The sequence below is a fragment of the Bos grunniens genome, chromosome 7 (genome assembly GCF_055505025.1).
Source record: "Bos grunniens cultivar Pamir isolate PY7600 chromosome 7, Bosgru_T2T1.0, whole genome shotgun sequence".
Taxonomy (NCBI): Eukaryota; Metazoa; Chordata; class Mammalia; order Artiodactyla; family Bovidae; genus Bos; species Bos grunniens.
The window spans coordinates 70457877-70479442 of NC_141171.1; the positions used below are offsets into that span (position 1 = coordinate 70457877).

The following is a 21566-nucleotide window of genomic DNA, read 5'->3' on the forward strand; positions in this document are numbered from 1 at the left end:
ATGGTTTCTGTACTTTTGCTTTTTATAAACTTTCTGACTATTAGCCTTTTACATTCTAAACTTGAAATGAAATGAAACCTTATTGCTCTGAAATTAGCTTGTAAATTTTTCTGCATTTTATCAATGCCAGTATATTTTTCCTAATACATCATTTTAATGAAGGATTCTCTAGGAATTTTGTTATTGGTTATCATTTCCTTGCTATCATTCTTTAGACTGTCCCTCTCCCATTCCGATCAAGCAGGAGACGCTGTATGTCCCAACTATATTCTCTCAAATTGATGAAGCATAATCTGTCTCATGAGCAGATTTTCAAAAAGACACAGGCAGCTAAATTCAGTGATGAGTGGCAGATCACATTAACAAAAGCAGCAGCTCATGTGGAAGAAGGGGTTAGAACATAGGCCACCAAAAGTTGAAATCTATATCTTTAAACATTTCTAGGGGGATGATTAAGTCATAAAAATATTTTCAGTGTTTAAATTTAGAATATCTTGGTAAGAAGTACCTCTCTCTAAAATATAACATCTTCAGCAACTTAATTTTAAATAATTTAAAAATTATAAATCTTGGTTTTTAAGGCTTACATATGATAACTCAGTGTAAGGAAATTAGTGCTAAAGTTGGTCTATTTCATAGCTTCCTTACCTCTGTGTTTAGCTTATTCTATGTTTGCGTTAATTCAGAGCCCTTAATAAAGATAGGAAACGCACTGGGCTGAAGTACATAAAATTAAAAGGCATTAAGAAGCATTCCCAGAGAAGGCAATAGCACCCCACTCCAGTACTCTTGCTGGAAAATCCCATGGACGGAGGAGCCTGGTAGGCTGCAGTCCATGGGGTCGCTAAGAGTCGGACACGACTGAGCGACTTCACTTTCACTTTTCACTTTCATGCATTGGAGAAGGAAATGGCAACCGACTCCATGTTCTTGCCTGGAGAATCCCAGGGACGGGGGAGCCTGGTGGGCTGCTGTCTATGGGGTTGCACAGAGTCGGACACGACTAGAGCGACTTAGCAGCAGCAGCAGCAAGAAACATTCCATGGAATAGCACTCAGCAATCAAAAGGAATAAACTATTGATACATCTGAATGAATCTCCAGAGAATTATGTCAGGTGAAAAAAGCCAGTATCAAAAGGCTACATACTGCATATTATGAGCTGAATTGTGTCCCCCTCAAAATTCATATGTTGAAGTGCTAACCCTAGAACTTAAGAACACAACTGTATTTGCAGATGGAGCCTTTGAAGAGGTAATTAAGTTTAAAATGAGGTTGTTAAGGTTGGTCCTAATCTAATCTTACTGACACCCTCACAAGGAAAGGAAATTTGGACACACAAGGGTCTCCAGGCAAAGAAAAAAGACCATGTGAAGACGTAGCGAGAAGGTGGCCATCCGCAAGCCAACAAAACCAAGCCTGCCAACACCCTGATCCAGAACTTCCAGCCTCCAGGATTTTGGTAAATACATTCTGGGCCTGTGGTATTTTGTTACCACAGTCGTAGCAAACTAGTACACTGCATGATTCTATTTACTACTTCTTGATATAACAACAATTTAGAAATGAAGAACAGAGAAGTGGTTGGCAGAGATTAGGGGCAGAGGGAAGATGGATGTGGAGGCTACATAAGGCCGGAATCTTTGCAGTGATGAAAACGTCTGATATCTTGACTGTAGGGTGACAGATACAGACCTACACGTGACAAAATAGTATAGCACTGAAATATACACATGGATGAGTACAAGCAAAGCTAGAGACATGTGAAGAAGATGAGTGGATTGCATCAATGTTTATATCCTGTATGAATACTGTATGTCATGTCTGACTCTTTGCAACCCCATGGACTGTAGCCCACCAGGCTCCTCTGTCCATGAAATTCTCCAGGCAAGAATACTGGAATGGGTTGCCATTCCCTTCTCCAGGGAGTCTTCCTGACCCAGAGATTGAACCTGGGTCTCCTGGGTTGCAAGCAGATTCTTTACCATCTGAGCAATAGAACAATACAACACTCTAATACTGGTCAATAATTTTGCAAAATATCACTAATATTAGGGGAAACTGAATAAAGGATACATAGAATCCCTCTGAATAATTTTGTACAACTGCATGTGATTTAACCATCATAGTAATTAAAAAAGTCAACTAAATAAAAGGCATCAGCAACCAGAATGTCCAACAGATGGATAAATAAACAAACTGGTAATCCACAAAATGGAGGATGATGCAGCAATAAAAAGAAATGTGCTATCAAGGCACAAAAAGACATGAAGAAAACTTAAATGCAGATTGCTAAATGAAAAAAGCAAACCTGTAAAGACTATATACTTCATCATTCCAACTATATGACGTTTTGGAAAAGGGATAACTATGGAGATAGTGGAAAGACCAGTGGTTGCCAGGAGTTTGGGAAGAGGGAAGAAGAGATGAATAGGCAGAGCACAGAGGAACCGGTGGGGGAGGATGGAGATGAAACCATTCTAAACGGCACTGTAACGGTAGACACATATCACGAATCTGTATAAACCCACAGAATGTATAACACAGTGAGTCCTAGGGTAAACTATGGAAATTAACAATAGTATATCAACACTGACACATCAATTGTAACACGTGGATCACACTAATGCAAGATGTTAATAAGGGAAACTGCGTAAGGGGCATTAAGGAAGTATATGTGAACTCTCTGCACTTTCCCTTCATTTTTCTGTAAGCCTAAAACTTCTCTACAAAATAAAGTCTACTGGGTCCAACTTCTACCCTCTGCTTCACACAGCCCACATTCTACACCCAACCTATCAACTGAACTACCCTTTACAGGCTTCTCCAATGAGTCCCAAGAGACCCAAGAAATCAGCCAATCTAGTGGCTCCCAACTACGTGCTTTCTAATGTAGCACTGGGGACAAGCCTGCAGAAAGGGTACCCTAATTCATCCATAGGAAGGATGCATATTATAACATGCAGTAACTTGCCTTTGTTGATATGGGATCATATCAGTTCCATGTGGAAACACAGTAATCTCATGCACATGAGAAGCTCAAAATTGTCAGTTTCCATGGCTTTGACTAATTTTAAAATAGAGAGTGTGATTCTTATTCAATAAATGCAATTAAGTTGGAAGATATGTCACCACAAGAGGTTCATAAGAGAAAATGACAAAAGGAGACCTCAGTAGTTATGATACTGCGAATTTATCCAATTCCTCCTTTTCAGTTCAGTTCACTCACTCAGTCGTGTGAGTGGAAAACTGAGCTTGGAAAACTGAGACCCAAGAGGCTTAAAAACTTCAAGGCCACAGGATGAATTAAGAGCAGAGGCAAAGTTGAAGGGAAACTTCAGGCTCTAGGTCCACTTCTGGCCTCTTAATCCATGCTCCTGGCTTAGGTCCTCTTTCCCCTAACTGTCTCTTCCAGTACACATCGCTGTCTGTCTGACTGACTACACTTTAGGCATTATCTACATAAAAATGGTCTGCAGCAGTTGGGTCTTCATTAACTTTGTCCTTTAAAATCTCCTTGGCTGATATGGAAAGAGATATTCTCTGAAACCAGCTTGATTGCAAGTTTCTATCTGGTTGAAAGATCCCAAATAACTCATTAAAAATTATGGAGGACGCATGAACCTACAGGATGTAACAGAGTGGAACTGCAGGAGTGAGGGACTGAGAAGCTGAATTAAATCCACTCTCTGAGCCTCAAGACAAAAATCTCTCTTCTTTTAACAGTAAGGTAAGAATGGACACTTCTAAATCCTTGGATTCCTGTGCTAAACTAATTTGAACCATTAGAAACTAGACTCAGCTTCTGTCTCCTGAACTGTGACACACTGTAGACATAAAAACTCATCATTGATCTGAACTTAGTTTCTCTCTCTGTGGATCAGGATACTTTTGATGCCTTTTAATGTAGTTGTTGGCATTTAACTGGTGCTCCATTTATGTGTTCCCATTGGCCATTTTAAGTAGCAGTGAGCCCAAGTATACATAACTGCCATGCATGCTTTCTGCTTATGGGACCATGGTACACGGACATGGAAACTGGAAGCAAGAAAACAGCATACAGTCGTCAGTTCAGTTCCCGGGGTCAGATAGTGCTGAGTGTGAACCCCGACTCCATCACTCACTAGTCTGTAACCTTAGATAAGTCATTTAATCATAGGAATAGGTGTCAGGCATCATTTTATGTACTGGAGAAGCAGCAATGACAAAGTATGTGCCCATCAAGAGTTTAGTCTCTGTCCAGAATAAAAAAGAGTTTTTGGACAATAAATAAATAAACAATGAAAGCAAATTTCAGATGGTAAAAAGTTCCAAGAAGAAAATAAAATGAGGAAGGGGGCGAAGCCCAGGCAGGAACTACTTTTAAGCAGATGATTAGGAAGGCCTCTCTAAGGAGGTGACATTTTAGCTGAAATCTGACTATTAAGAAGTAACCAGCCATTCAATGATGTGGCAGAAGAATTTCCAGGGGCATAGGATAGCAAGTGCAAAAATCCTGAGGAAGGAATGAGTTTAGTACATTTGGTGAAGAAAAATGACGGAAGAGAAGGAAGGTCAATGTTCTCATTTGGAGCAAAGTAAACAAGGGAAAGAGGGTGGAAAAACAAATAAAATTATACATGTAAAACACTTAGTACAAGGTCTCACACATAGTAAGAGCTCTGTAAGTTACAACCTAAAAAGTGGAAGAATATAAGAATACCTCTGGGTTGGCAAGTCTCAGTAAGCACCATGCATCCTCAGATCCAATATCCACTGGGCAACACTGATCAAACCAAACACTTCTATGTCTATCCTTTAATATATTTTACATTTTCTTCAATAGCAACTGTACTTAATGTAGGAATTTATTTCCTCTAAGTGCAGAGCTACCACTCATCAAATCCTGGTCATAAGGATTCCTTTTCAGTGATGCATATTTTCTGCCAAGGCCCAGCATAAGGCTCATGCCAAGATACATATTTGCCCAATAAGCCGTGATGGTTTAATATATCAGGTTGAAAATCCACCATTTGTATTTACCATGTTATGTGAATTAATCCTGTATTCTGAAACTATCATTAGAGCTGCTTTCAGTATAATTAATCAGCATGGTGCATCTTGAAATTATTCTGTAGGAAGAGAGTGATTGCGGCTCAGGCCCCTAACATTCTGTTGGTAAAGAATTTAATTGCAAGATGTGCTGTTTGTCAAAACAATATAAGACGGGGGTGGGGAACGGTGGGAGAGAAATAAAAGGGTTGAGAACGTTTCCTTCTTTCTTTAAGTGTCTTTAAAAGCAGACCGAAACTGCAGAGAATGGGCATACATTTTAAGAATCCTCTAACCATACCCTGTGGGCTTCTGAATAAATAAGAAGGATTCTCCAAAATTTATAGAATTCACCAAAGAAGGGGGGAAGGCAGAGAGTTGCCTTTTAATGTCATTAACTACGTCATCACTTTTGAAAGACCACACATTTTTTGGTGGGAATTTGGGAAGAAAAACCTGATAGTTTCTCCTCATATTTCTTACCGACCCCCATTCCAAATGATGAGTAAGCAAAAGAAAATTGTTCGTCTCAGATAAACACGAGACAAACATGAATTTTGGGCTTGCTGCTCTCTCTGCTCAGAAAATTCTCCTGGCTCTTCTCAAAATGACTTATTTTTATCCATTAGCTCTGAGCTTAAGAGTCCCCTCCTCGAAAGTTTTCCTTGGTCACCTGCTTTTCAAGTATGTTCCCATCCCCCATCCCACACTGGTGTTCTCTCTCATAATACCCTGCTTCACTTCCTTAAAGCAATAATTGAAATTTTTATTTTATTTTATATAAATTTATTTATTTTAATTGTAGGCTAGTTACTTTACAATATTGTATTGGTTTTGACAGTGTAGCAACTGAAGGTCACTGTTCCCCATATAACTATCTTTTCTTCTTGGACAGTACAACTAGACATTTTCAGGCCTCTCTGTGGTCATACCTGGCTGTGTGACAGACTTCTAGCCAGTAGAATGTGGGCAGATTTGACAAGAATCATTTCTAAGACGAGGTTTTTAAGCCCACAAGCCCCTCCATGCACTCTTTACCCTTCAGCTGGATGTATGGAGACAATAAGGTTCTAGGGGGTGGTGGAGACTACTTCACATACAAGAGCTACTCACCCACCAGGAATACTTGCCTTATACCATTATGTTAGGGATAAACAACCTTCTGTTGAAGGTGATCCATTAAATCTTCTTTGGTCTGTTTGTTACAGCAGCTACTATTATCCTAACTAATAGATGCCAACTAGAATTTAAGTTTCACTACAGCAGACACTCCATCTTTCCTGTTCTTATCACAATATACTCAACCACCTACCAGGTCAATAAATACTACTGAGTGCAGGCATGCATGCATAAACAAGCATATCTTACATTTATGTTCACATGTAGTTACAGATCTAACATTTATACACAGATACAGATTCACAGCCTATGGAAAACTTTGTTAAAGCAATAAGATGAATTTGGAAATTTACTTCCCAGTTTTCCAGGTATTACGGTATCTACTGTGATGACAGCTTGTACCCAGTTCTTGTTCCTCCCCTCACCTCCCCGCTCTGCCAGCCCCAACAAGGGAAGCTATTGATAAGGATTTAAATCTTAAGCTTGAATTGTCTAGCTCCCGTCAGTTAAAAACCAGACCCGTGACATGGTTTTAACACACTCCTTTGACATTAGCATCTTTTTAGTGTCAAGATGAAGAAACAGGCTCATTTAGTCACAGGGAAATTCTCCCCGTCAGGAGAGAGAGCTGTCTCCATCCACCGCCTTCCCTCCTGCTCTCTTTCTCCCGTCGTCCCCACACCCACAGAACTGAATGAAGCCTGTATCCACTGTTGTATTTAAGCAAGTTTGTTACCCTAACCACAGCCTGGGGATTTCAAAAGAAAACATCAATTATAAGCTTAAAAATAAAAAGATTGTACCAAATTCTCTACAAGGCTTATTCCATATTGCCTGAAACTATGAATACAGCCAAGCTCTGCAGAAAGTGATGAATTTCTCAAAAATGCTAAGGTCACACTAAATTGATATGACCTGTGTAATTAAGCAGTCTCTGTTTACACACCAGAAGCTCAGCTGCTGTGAGGCTGAGTTTGCTTGACAGAATGTCTTTACATGTCAAGAGATCAACAACCTTTCTTATGTCCTCCTCAGTCACCTACACAGGCCCCTGATTGCTGTTCAGAGGAGACGCACCCTGGCCTGGCTGCATGAAGATCAGTGGGCCTGGGGAGCGGGACAAGAGAGAAAGTGGCATCCCTAACAGGTAGGGGGAGCCCGCTGGACAGGCAGGAGGGCATGCCTTCCCTCAGATGTCTCTGGGCCTTGGGTTTTCAGTGTCACTGGGAAAAGCCACATTGAGATGTAAAGCGGGGAAGGGAGTCTTCTCATGCCAACATGACACTCTCTCACTCCCCTCAGAGGCAACAGTGTCATCAAAATATTTGAAACCAGCTTTCCAATTAGCGTACTATGAGAAAAATGAGGAAAATCATATGTTTGCTCATGGGAAACCTTCCACCAGCGCTTCTAGGGCTCATCTCTGCCAGCCAGCACAGCTGCACAGAAACTCATCCTCCCCCTTTTGGTTTAGTCCTAAGAGCTGGGAACGTCAATATGATTTCCAAATGAGTGCTCCGACCCATCAGGGGTGCCTGGATTCAGGCTTCATTTGTTGAAGGGTCTTTCTTGCCCTGGAGAACTGGCCAAAACCTCTACCAATTAGGTGAAGCTCAGGCAGTCTTAGGAGCAATAACCTCTTTCTCTAAAGTTCACATGAGTAAACACTGACCAGCACTGTGGCTATAATCAGAAACAGTGCTCGAGTTTTTCCCCTTCTGCACAACTCCACATTCTGCATGATGGATATATTGGAATCCCAGTGTTCTTCAGGCAGCTGGCATCCTTAGGTTCTACTCAGAGCAAACACCCTTTTGAACACTGTTCCTTGACTTCCCTGGGATTCTAATACTATTCACAAGTACTCACTGGGCTCTCAGATGTAGAGAGACCTCCTTACTGCCTCCCTATGTATCTGCCTAAAGGCTGTGGACAAGTTCTTTACTGTTGCACCACATTAGAGAACATCTGGGTCAGATCGACTGGGTTGAATCGCTGCCTCAGGACTTAGTAGATGTGTGACTTTGGGCAAACTGCTTAACTTTCCTAAACTTCACGTACCTCATTTGTAAAGTGGAAGTAATTCCTATTTGCATGACCCTAATTCCTGTTTGGATGTGAAGATAAATATGGTAACTCATATAAAATAGCACAAAACTGCTCACAAAAGGACACCATAATTGTTAGCTTCATCATCGTCATCATTACAGGCAATGTCCATAGATGTCTATCAAGATACATACATGGACTCATACATTTATACATATAAATACGAATGCAGACCCAAATATAAATGGTCATCTCCCTAACACTTAATACAGTTAGAAATGAACCAAGACAAGGAACACAGGAAGAAAAGCAAGCTTGAGGCAGAGGCCCACACAAAAAATGAGGCTGACAATGGTGTTTAGAGCACTGAGTTGCAGTTGCTAGATACGTCCAACAGTGCATAAGACCACGTGCTAACCGTGTAAAAGTGATGATTCATGAAATATGCAAATGTACACAAACACAAAACAAAATGTCAGTGCTCATTCTGCCACAGGCTCCCTCTTTCCTCTCCCAGTAAGTAGGAAGTCGGTGACAGGAATAAAGTGGGTTAAATTTGAGCTCCAATAAGGAATTTGTCATTGCTGATAGAGACAGAGCTCTTCTTTGACACAAAGACTGACTCTGTAGTGGTCAAGGTAGCAGCCCCTACTGGGAAAGGTCCACCTACTTTAGGATCAGTTGGAGAATACTGAGAAAGAGCATTGTCAAGGCTGGACCTTGTGTTGGGCAACTTTCAAGGGTAATCAAAGGGTGCACTCTTTGGGACAGCAGCACTGTCTGCAGGAGAGTATGTCAGAGGTCGTCAGGGATAGGACTAAACCAGTGATTCCCAACCAGGGGAAATTCTGCATCCCCTTCCCCACAGGGGACGTTTGTCTATGTCTGGAGACATTTTAGTGTCTCTCATGACTGCAAGGGGTGGAGGATGGTTTCTCTACTGGTATCTGGTGGGTAAAGGCCAGTGATTCTGGCTAAATATCCTTTGACACACAGAACAAATCCACCTCCCTCCCAACAAAGGCTTATTCAGTCTAAAGTGTCATTTCTGCCCAGGCTGAGAAACCCTATGCTCAATTATTGGCCCAGCTTTAGTTTATAGCAAATATTTTCTTCAAAATCATACATTTATTTCTTTGTAAGTTTATTTATTTTAATTGGAGGCTAATTACTTTACAATATTGTATTGGTTCTGCTGCATATTTTATCTTTTGCAAATTTGTTATGCTTTCAAAGTACTGTCCTTTGTGAAATAAGAAGAATCATCATTTTTACTCCATTTTACAGTAGAGGAAATTGAGGTTTTGCGGAAATCTAACTCATGCCTCCTTGTCTCAGTAGCCCTTCTACTCAACAAAAAATAACTACTTTGTCTGAAAAAAATAAAGCTTTCTAGACATTCTCAAAAATAACAGACTGAGTTGGTTCTCATCTCATCCAAAAGCTACATTCCTATAATTCAAAGCTTTCAGACATTTCACTAGCAGGTCCTGCAAGGGAAAATAAGGCCCCTGAAATCTTACACACACTCTCTTTAGATTCCCAACATTACTGAAGACCATCTCTAACTCTGCCACTCTGTGAAGCACAGCCAGGTCGGTCCTAGTATTCGTAAGGCATCATACATGTCTAGACACATTTATTATATGTTATGAATTGGTTCATGTCTGGACATGGCTTGTTCCTAACCCAAGCTTGGTCAAAGGAGATACATGGCCCATTTCAAGGCCAAGGTAAGTAACGCAGTTTATATGAAACTCATTCTCACATTTTAAGACACTTAGCAACACATATTTAACAGCATCACATGTTGCACCAGCAAAGATGCTCCAACTCAACACAAAAATGTCCTGGGTATGAATGAGAGCACCCAAGTCTGCCCACTTGGTCAGAAGCTCCCCAGGAAAGACATTTTCCAGGAAACTAGGCATCTAGGGGTTCTCCCCATTCATCTGTCAGGACAAAAGGTGGCAAGCCCAAATGATTTTCAGAACTCTTCAGAATCTCAGGGGCAGGGGTATTCTTTTTACTGAATTTGTTCTTTCATGGGACTACTAAGTCCCACCTATTAAAAAAAAATAATTATCTTGGAGACTAAGAGATCTTGACATCCAAAAATTAATGCCCAGAATCATCCTTTCCCTTTCTCCCATCAGAGAATGTGCAGAGAAAATTTGTCCAGATCCTCTCAGAGATCCTATATTTCAATCTACACTTAAAGCAGACTAACTCCACCTAAGAACATACTTTGAACTCCCAAGATATTTTCACTGACAGACCACATGGGCATCCATAGATGGACACATCATTACTCTGGTGAAGACACTAACACTGACCAAATGAGTTAGTCATAAAATTAGATGGAGAGCAACATAAGGGTCTAGAACCTTGCTACTCCAAGTGTGGTCCATGGCTTTGCCCATCACTTGGGAGCTTGTTAGAAAGGTAGAATTTCAGGCCCACCGCAGACTTCAATTAGCAGTTTAACAAGATCCCCAGAGGATTCTCGGCATTTTAGAGTTTGAGAAGCACGTACCTAGAATTTAGCAACCTTTCCTAAAGCCTAACCACCATTCTGTGTTTTGGAAGTTAACAAATGTATTTTCACATATTTTTCCTCTAGTAAATGTATAATTATATGAGGTTAACATGCCACTAAAGCTTTAAATGGAGGCAGATCTGACTGATGCTTGAAAACATTTATATGGGCTGAACAAGGACATTTCTCAAACAGACTGAATGTCACCCATACTGCCCTACACCCTGCTTCTTCAGAGATCCACTTTTAATAAGATAATTACTAATAATCTCCAAGATTGGAAAAGGAAAACAAGAGAAAGGAAGGAGGAAAGTGACGTAATTCCAAAACAGCACAAAGCTCCTATCGACCAGTTTTCTACCTGTAGAACTTTAGGCGAAGACTTCATCATTTGCATGTGCTTCACTTAACCTGCAGTGGTTTAAGCTAGTGGTCCCCAACATTTTTGGCACCAGGTACGAGTTTCATGGAAGACAAATTTTCCATGGACAGGGTGAGGAGGGGGTAGTTTCAGGATGATTCAAACACATAGCATTTATTGTGCACTTTATTTCTATTATATCAGCTCTACCTCAGATCATCCAGCATTAGATCCTGGAGGTTGGGGAGCCCTGGTTTAAGCGTATGAGTCCATTCGGGAAGCCAGACGAGGCTCAAAGGGTACCACTGTCTCAACCACTGAATGCAGGTGGCTCAGTCCTAATCCTTCTCTAATTAAAACAACAACTTGTAGAGAAAAGACACCTAGGGACCCAAACTCACCTGCTTGTCACCTCTGGGAAAACAATGATACAATGATACTCTGGATCTTCTCCACCTAAGACTTCTTTTACCCTCTCCTGATACTCATGTTATTATTCAGGTATAAGAAGGACAAGACAGACCCACCTGGAATCTCCGCATGTCACGTGGGTTTCCCGCATTCTTTAGGCAATTTTGGTTACATTTGAGGAAAAATTTCAAGAAGAACCTGTGAAGAAACAAATTACCATGGTTAGCATTTCAGTCCTCCACAGAAGGGGAAAAAAAAAAAAGTAGTAAGTCACTTCCGGGTTGTGCATTCTATTCTCTGGGCATTTTCTGAAACATTCAGAATGACATTAGAGCCAGCCAGTACTTGGTTTAAAGCTTTAGTCTTCATTTCACACCCAAGTTAGACGTTCTATATGAAGAGAATGCTCTCCGTGGCGCCAACAGATCTCACAGAAGAATTAAGCCCCCAAGGAAGTATTTTCACTCATAGAAAGGCTAAGTCTTCCCTATAATTTAAGGCAGGTTCCAATTGGAGATAATTGCCTGAGAATTACTCATGGTCCCCAACAACAACATGTAATTTAAGCCCCGTAAATTCACAGATGATGAACCAGCAAAATACATGCTAGATGAATATAAGGACAAGGTAAACACTTTTTATCCAAGCATCTCCAAGTAAAACATTCTGATTAGGAGTGCTTATGAGAAGATTCACATACTGACTAAAGTCCATTGATTTCTCAAACATGAAAGGGAAAGTGAAGTTGCTCAGTCATGTCTGACTCTTTGTGACCCCGTGGACTGTAGCCCGCCAGGCTCCTCTGTCCATGGGGATTCTCCAGGCAAGAATACTGGACTGGGTTGCCATTTCCTTCTCCAGGGGACCTTCCTAATCCAGGGATCAAATCTGGGTCTGCCTGCATCTTTACCCTTTGAGCCACCATGGAAGCCCAAGTAAAATATTCTGATAGGAGTGCTTATGAGAAGATTCCCATACTGACTAAAGTCCACTCATTTCTTGAACATATCCCATATGTTTTCCTTACATGCCAGCTATAAACAAAAGCTATTTATGATAGAAGAAGGAATGTCCTGCTTCACAGCCACCTTGATCTCTGAATTGATTCCATAATGAGATCCATGGTTTTACTGGCTAGGGTGACCAAAGGTCTCAATTTGCCAGGAACTATACTAGTTTACCAGAGAAGGCAATGGCACCCCACTCCAGTACTCTTGCCTGGAAAATCCCATGGACGGAGGAGCCTGGTAGGCTGCAGTCCGTAGGGTCACTAAGAGTCGGGCACGACTGAGCGACTTCACTTTCACTTTTCACTTTCATGCATTGGAGAAGGAAATGGCAACCAACTCCAGTGTTCTTGCCTGGAGAATCCCAGGGACAGAGGAGCCTGATGGGCTGTCGTCTGTGAGGTCGCACAGAGTCGGACACGACTGAAGTGACTTAGCAGCAGCAGCATACTAGTTTACACCAGCTGTACTACTGTAAGTGTGAATAGTTCAAACCAGTCAATCTTAAAGGAAATCAACCCTGAATATTCATTGGAAGGACTGATGCTGAAACTGAAGCTCAAATACTTTGGCCACCTGATGCGAAGAGCCAACTCACTGGAAAAGACCCTGATGCTGGAGAAGATTGAAGGCAGAAGGAGAAGAGGGGATGACAGAGAATGAGATGGCTGGATGGCATCACTGACTCACTGCACATGAGTTTGAGCAAACTCTGGGAGATAGTGAAGGACAGGGAAGTCTGGAGTGTTGCAGTCCATGGGATCACAAAAGAGTCTGAGCTACTGAGCAACAACAACAAAATGAATAGTACGAACTTTAACTTTTAAAAGTGTCCTGCACTGGGTGATAAATTAGATGAGTTATTTCTACCTTTCTGTGAATCAGGAGAGTTATTTCTATATTTCTTAGGTGGGAGTTGTTGAAGTTCATCGTGGAAAGGCAGCATGATCAAAAGTGTCCGATCAGGGCATTCTTGTTAGTTACCTAAAATTAAACCTCTCGATCCACCTACTAATATGTTTGGGGAAAGCAGCATTTTAAAAGCTGCTGGAAGTTCTTCATTCCTTTTTACTTTTAGGGATGTGGACTTCAGGCCCACTTTCCCAAAATATTACAATGCATTAAAATGTTGCTCAGTTAAATTCTCATAGGAATTTTCCTGTCGTCACCTTTTTCCCCATTTCAAGTCCACACTGCAGTAAAATTCCTACTTGAATACACATAATTTGTGAGGAACTATCAAGCTGAGATGTCTGGATTTAGCTCTGAGTATAAAGTCTGTCAACCAAATAGCACCTCTATAATGAGAGCACAGCACAGAGAAGCACCAAATTTAGGCAATTTCTGAAAACCAGACTAAGCGATGTCCCAACAGAATCTCTCTCCTCCCCAGTCTCTCAGACTCTGCCAAGAGGGAAGTATGGCATGGGAATAACTCTTTGAAGAGAGACAATGACTTTGTCAACCCCTAAAATCACATTTTAAAATGTAAACATCTTCCTGAAACAGCTCTTTCAACATCATGCAACGTTCAACTGTCCATCAATAAGACCTGGCTTCTGAACAATCCTTCATCCCTACTTCCAGGTTCTGTTCACAAAGTGTATCAATCTTTCTGAACAAGATAAATGACTCATGGCACACTGCTGAGCCCAGCTGCGTAAAATAAAATCCAGCTCAAAGAGCAACACTGGCCCATTGGCCAGTGCAGACCTGGCCACATGCAATAGGGGAATCTGGGGACAGGAGAGGGGTTTGAGGGCGTGGTCCCAATCCTAAGTGTCTCTGCACTGTCCCCACCTCTGAACTCGCAGACAGCAAGTGCCGGGAGCCCTAGCGACCACACATTACTGCTGGAAACTGTCTGATGTGGTAGAGGTCAGGGATAGTGAGTCTGCCATCTTGACCGGGCTCAAGCTTACATCCAAAGACACCTAAAGTGTGAAAACTGCCTGCTTCTTTCAAGCACAGCTGGTTGGAAGAGGATATTTAAAAGCCACACAAACCCCAGGACAGGGCTGATTATCACTAAATTGACAGTAAGAGTCGGCTTGGGATGATAGAAAAGCCATGACCCTTAAAAATATTCAGAATGAGATTCCTATCAAATTCTGACAGATACAGCTGTGTGACTTTTGATAAAGAGCTGAACTTTCCTGCACCACACTTCTTACCTAGAATCTGGGTATAATATCAGTCCCTATCATAGAAGGTGACTAAGAAAATTAACTGCAATGATACATAGTGTCTGGAACATAGTACACATAGTGATGGTGGCTGTCATAATAATAATCTCTTTCATGTATTAGGTGCTTACTTTGTGTTCAGAAAGCTGAGAACTTCAAATATATTTTCCCATTCAAGCCTCCTAAATAACCTCTACCTTTAATCCCATTTTACTGATGAGGAAACTGAGGTACAGAGAATGTAAATAAGTTGCCCAAAAGTTATTAAATGTGGATCAACTCAAATTTGCACAGAGCCTGTGCTTTTAACCATTGTGCTACAGTAGTTTTAATAATCACAGAAGTAGTGCATTGTTGATATTAATACTAATTGTACCATGGACAACAATGGTACAATGTACCACAATGGCAACTGCACAAATAAGAGTAATCATAAGAGTAATTATTAGTACCATTGTACCATTGTTTCCATGCTAGCAACCTGAACACTGTGGAGGGAGACGTCGCTGCCATTCTCCATCCAGTGGGCACCCCACTCCCACACCTGGTTCTCCAGGACTGATAGATAATATTCGCCGCCTGTGTATGTTTAAAGCCATTTGAGCCAGACACAACAGCCAGATTCAGGTTGTGTTGGAAGGAGCTGTCAGCACACCCTCTGCCATCTTCAAGTCAGACAACTGCTAGCCACCATGAGGGGGTCCATCTGGTGCCAAAATGGATTTTGAAAGGCAGGCAAACAGGACGTTAGCTCTGCCAGAGAAACAGAATCAAGGGAGCAGGGGATCTTCTGCCTCGGCGATGAGCCGGGCGAGGCGCCTGTCACCAGCCCATCGTTAGCACAAAAGCTATGCTGGGCACAAACCAGATCCCCGTTACCCCAAGCTGCCCTGTCACTTGGCACGCTGGCAGCATCTTCTGCCCGCCCTCTCGACAGCGGATCCCTCGCTGAAACTGAAGGCTTGACCATCTGTTGTGGGGAAGAGACAGCGTCAACTGGTGCCTGAGGCCTCACACAAGCCCTTATGTGGCAAAGACACTCGGAAGGGCCAGTTCTGTTGGAGAAAGCCAGCCCTACCCCAGGGGGAGCATCAGGAATTCTTTCAAAGTTTTCCCCCAAGTAGATGCCAAATGTCTGACCCTTTCAGATCAGACTTCCTTAAAGGAACTGCAAGGAGTTAGAAGCAGGAGTTAAAAATATCCCCACCGAAAGATGTGGCACACAAATTTTTTTTTGGGGGGGTGGTTTATCAGGCTGTTTTGAAGGCATCTGTAAACCTGGGGACACGTGCACATCTGCTGGTCTGCCGAGAAGATATCAGATTCCAAGGAGGAGGGGGGCTTTGAACAAAGGGGAGGTTAGCGTAACTCAAAACCACACTTTTGTCTACCAAATTACCACATTTTGTGTGGCGGGTGTGTTTGATAAAGTTGTTGTCAGGGAAAAAGAGTGCACAGCCTTATCCCAACCGTGGGAAACTGACCCAAGGCAAGACAAAGCCCCCATTGACCCCTTAGCGTTCCAGAAGTCCATAAACTACAGGAAACAGCCCAAGAAGGACCCAACTCCAGGCTTTTTTATTTTTTTGGATGGGGGAAGGAGTGGCAAGAAACCTGACACCTTTCCATTAACTTTCAATACAAATAATATTTTGTGGTCATACAGTGTTACATTATTCAAAACACTTCTAGCCTCCGAATCTCACTGAATCCTCACAGAAGTCCTACAGTTAGGCAGCTCAGGAATGCTCAACCCTTGTGAAAGGCAAAAAATAAATAAATAAATAAATAAAACAACTAAGATTCAACAAAATTAAGATATTTATTGAAAGACAAATCTAAACTAATACCCTATATATTGGCCCAAAGGACTCACTAATGTATGAGTTATCTCTGTGGATTACAGGACTTTATAAGTGACCTAAACCAACACTGGGCCTACCTTCTTCACCATGTATGTGGGAAAATTGAGAGGGCAGGAACACGATAATACTCACAGAGTTACAGTCGTTCTGAGAGCAAAAACTATTAATCCACATGTCTCGACTTCTAACTGCATGATTTTTCCAATGTAGTGTTAGTTTTTCAAAAGCCAACCCAATAAGAGCTCAACACTGGAGCTACTGCATTTTGCAGTCTACTATTTCCATTATGAAGGGCTTCTCTGGTGGCTTAGTGGTAAAGAATCTGCCTGCAATGCAGGAGACTTGCAGAAGACACAGGTTTGACCCCTGGGTTGGGAAGATTCCCTGGAGGAGGAAATGGCAACTTGCTCCAGTATTCTTGCCTAGAGAATCCCATGGACAGAGGAGCCTGGCAGGCTACAGTCCATGGGGTCGGAAAGAGTTGGACATGAGTAAGCAACTGAGAAGGCAATGGCACCCCACTCCAGTACTCTAGCCTGGAAAATCCCATGGACAGAGGAACTTGGTAGGCTGCAGTCCATGGGGTTGCTAAGAGTCGGGCACGACTGAGCAACTTCCCTTTCACTTTTCACTTTCATGCATTGGAGAAGGAAATGGCACCCCACTCCAGTATTCTTGCCTGGAGAATCCCAGGGATGGGGGAGCCTGGTGGGCTGCCGTCTATGGGGTCGCACAGAGTCGGACACGACTGAAGTGACTCAGCAGCAGTAGCAGCAAGCAACTGAATACACACACACACACACCTCCATTAGGAAAGTGACAGTCATAAAACCCAGTGACACTCTAATGGAAGTTGTGTTTCAGCTCACCAACGAGGCTAATGTACGACATTACCCTCACTGAACATTACTGAACTGAACACACATATTTGTAGAACATAACTGCTTATTCAATGATTTCCCTGTATCACATTTTACCAACCAAGAGATATTCAGCATAAGGAGTAGTTTCCATGTGACGAGCACAGTGCTAGATACCAAAGGTACCACTAATACTACAACTAAGTCACTTCAGTCGTGTCCGACTCTGGTGCGACCCCATAGATGGCAGCCCACCAGGCTCCCCCATCCCTGGGTTTCTCCAGACAAGAACACTGGAGTGGTTTGCCATTTCCTTCTCCAATGCATGAAAGTGAAAAGTGAAAGTGAAGTCGCTCAGTCATATCCGACTCTTGGCGACCCCATGGACTGCAGCCTACCGGGCTCCTCCGTCCATGGGATTTTCCAGGCAAGAGTACTGGAGTGGGGTGTCATTGCCTTCTCCGAAGGTACCACTAGGCACCCCCAGAAGGAAAGTTATTAGTCAACAGGATAGGCCCAATCCATATAAGGATATAAAATAACAAAAAATCATCTCTGTATAGCCAGTACATGGCACAGGACTCAGAACCAATAGTTTTTTGGTAAGTATTTATACAGCTAAACAGAATCCCAGACCTCCCAAGGGTAGAAATAGGACCATTCTATGATGAAGACAGCAGTGGAGTACTCTAGACGGGTGCTTGGGTTAAAGATAAGATAAGCCTCAGTAAATTTCTCCAATTCCCTGAACCTCAGTAAAACATGACAGTAACAGTACCGTCCCTTCCAGCCGCATTATGACTTTCATCATAATCCTACCTTTACTCTTTAATTAATTGTGCTACTTTAGAAAAGTTATTTCACCTCTCTGTGCCCTCTCTGTGCCTCATCTGTAAAATGGGAGCAAGAAAATCCTACTTCAGAGGGTTACTGAGAATTCAATGAGTAATATATGTAGAGTGTTAAAACAGTACCTGGCATAGAAGAATAAATAATTCTTTCTATCATCAACTGCTCTAATGTTCAGAGATACTGAAATTTTTCAGGTACAGAAAGTATTCTTTCTTTGAATGTTAAGGTTAAGAAAGGAAGCAAAGATCTATGTAACTGACAAGAACTATAGGTTTCACTGAATGACCTACAAAGAGGAAAAAACAAAAGAAAGAAAAAAACAAAAGACAGGTAATAATGACTAAAGTGGCTCTTTCCAAAGGCCAAGACACGAAGGGGAGGAAAGGCAGCAGCTTAAATCACAGAGGGTTCCAGCTAGTCACCCTAAAGGGCACACGGAGTAAAACCATCCAGTAGGCAACAGCCTGTACCTCATTAATTATTATGCAAAGCATCGCCATAGATCTGGGCTGAGCAGGTTGAGTTTTCACCGCCCCAACCCAAATTCTGAAAAATCACATTTGGATGTTTTCAGCTGTTCTCATAATGTCCAGGCTGGAAAACAAAAGCATCAGGGCACACCTAAACCAAGACATAAAAGCCCCATTTGCAGTCTTCAGGCTCCCTGAAAGTTCCTCTGACTTCTCCCTGCAGATGGTTACGTGGCAGACGATCCTTCTCAAAGATACTCCAGACACGGAGACTCACTCCGCCCAGTGAGGGAAACAGCTGTGTGGAAACAGCTGTGGGGTCCCTTCTGTGTGAAACTCAAGCTGCTCCTGCACACACTCGCTGGAGGGTAGAGAGGCAAAGGCCTCATGATTCAAAGGTCATCTTAGGAGGAATCCTTGCCACAAACAGCGCCATCCTCTGGGCTCTGCCACCGAAGCACAGAACCATCTGCCTCTGAGACTAAATCTACTGCCCAGATGTAACCAAGAAGACTTTCCTGGAGTACAAGGGTTCTCTCAAATTAAAAATATTTAACCAGAAAGCACCTATTCCCACCCAGACGCCCAAGATGCCAGGAACTGTCTCCGAAATACCACTGCTACTCCATGGGAGCCCTCCGTGAAGAGGTAAACACAAGTCCATAGCCCCTGCCATGAAAAACAGATCACCCTTGAAAACAGGGGACCGAAACAGCTAGAAAGAGAAAACTTTATTTTCAATGTCAACACTTTTGGGTTCTAGTACACAGAAGAAGTTGTAGAGTACAGTTCATCCATGTGAAAATATGATACCCGCCAAGTCTGCCAAAACCCCAGGGATGCCACCAGGGCGGGCTGAGGAGGCTGAGCCTGTGTGAGGGCAAAGGTTTCTGACTGTCCAGCTGACCTCCTCTCCTTCTCTGATAATGCACCGCTGAGAGAGGACCCGCCTTGACTCAAACCCCTGCAGTTCTGTCTGAGAGACTGGAAATTCCAGAAGGGGAGAAATAGGATCACGGAGGGGATTCTATGTAGATTGAAGCACATTCTCTCCTCCCTGCCTGAGGTGGGAGGTGGAATGACACTAAGATGTGGCTCTATCTTGGGGATCCCAGGGGAAGAGCATGTGGCTGCCCTTATTCTTGGCCACTGACTTCTAGGAGTTTACCTTCTCCCCTGGCCAAGGTCCTTTAGATCTTAGGCATTTCTGGAAAGTGTTCTCAGCCTAAGGGATGAACATGATCAACTTGAAAAGCATTCATGACCTCAGAGTTCAGAGCTAGGCTGTGATGGAAGGACATAATCAGTGGCAAGGATTTACTCCCCAATCCCCTCCCAAAAAAAGGGGTGGGGGTTGGGATAGCATGGCAGCAGACTAGAAAATTTAAAAATAGTTTTCAATAAAAGCACCCACAACAAATAGGTTTCCTGATGCTAGAAGTCAAATCTGAAAGGTGGGGAAAAGCACCAGGATAGCAAAAGGGGAGAGGGAAGGCCAAAGAACCAGCGGCCAGTAGGGAAAGAATAAACTGCAATTCTTTAGAAATGACACACGGAAGGGATGCCAGGGCAAGGGGGCTGTAGCTTACACCAACTGCTGCAAGGTTACAATGGAAATTGAGCGAGAATTTAATTAAACCCCCAAAGAACTGAATTAGGTGTTGCAGAGAAGGCGTCCATCTTTAGGGACACTCTTCTACAAAGCTTACTCAACTGTCAAGTGTTTCTTGCTTAAGTGTATTAAGGTATAAACCCTGGCCATGGGCAGACATTTTGAGTCACCCTAGTAGTTTTCTTTGCAGCAGGAATGAGCAGATAATAAACCCAAGTGTTGTCCATTGATGGAGGAAATGGATAGAGAAGATGATGTACATATACGCAATGGAATATTACTCAGCCATTACAAAGAGTGAAATAATGCCATTTGCAGTGACATAGATGAACCTAGAGATTGTTACACTGAGTGAAATCAGAGAAAGACAAATACCAGACGATATCACTTATATGTGGAATATAAAAAGGGGTACAAATGAGCTTACTTACAAAACAGAAATAGAGGCACAGATTAGGCATAGCAAACAAACTATGGTCACCAAGGGGGAAAGGGGGTAGGATAAATTGGGAAACTGGGGTTGACAAATATATAAAATAGTGTATGTGTGTATATATATACACACACATACACTATATATAAAATAGATAACTAATGAGAGCCTACTGTCTAGCACAGGGAGCCTTATTTAGTACTCTGGAATGACCTATATGGGAAAAAAATTGAAAAAAGAGTGGAGATATATATATATATATATGTATGTATGTATGTATGTATGTATATATAACTGATTCACTTTGCTGTACAACAGAAACACATGTTGTAAATTCATTATACATCAATGAAAATTAAGAAACAAAACAAATTCCAAGTGTTTTTCCTTCTCAGAGCTGGGCACAGACAGAATAAATTTGTCTGAAACTGTTTCCCTTACAAGGGTCACGATCTGCAAGGAATCATGCAGCACAGAGTTCCTACAGACCCAGGGTAGGATCTGATCCAGGCGTTGGGTCTTGGGATTCTGAGTCACCGAGGCAAATCCTTCCCCAGGCTGGAAAAGACGCAAGTGTCACTTGGCTTCAATAACCATGACCCATCCCACAAAGCCAGACATATGAGAAAGGAGGAACCCCAACACTTAAACTAAGCAGATACTACAGCAGACACACAAGTACACCACATGCAAGACACTGTTCTGAGTGCTTCACATGTATTAACTCACTCACTTTTCATAACAACCCCATGAAGTACTATCTCTAGTCTCA

The 21566-nt window shown here is 42.3% G+C and overlaps 1 protein-coding gene across 17 annotated transcripts in view; it reads right to left on the reverse strand.

Annotated features, from left to right (window-relative positions):
* EBF1 (EBF transcription factor 1) overlaps window positions 1–21566 on the reverse strand; it is a 411245-nt gene that overhangs the window by 136794 nt on the left and 252885 nt on the right. For all 17 annotated transcript variants that reach the window (XM_086412671.1, XM_086412669.1, XM_086412666.1 and 14 more), the window contains one exon: window positions 11626–11707. In XM_086412671.1, coding sequence (XP_086268797.1) covers window positions 11626–11707 — 82 coding nt within the window. The remainder of the gene's footprint in view (window positions 1–11625; window positions 11708–21566) is intronic.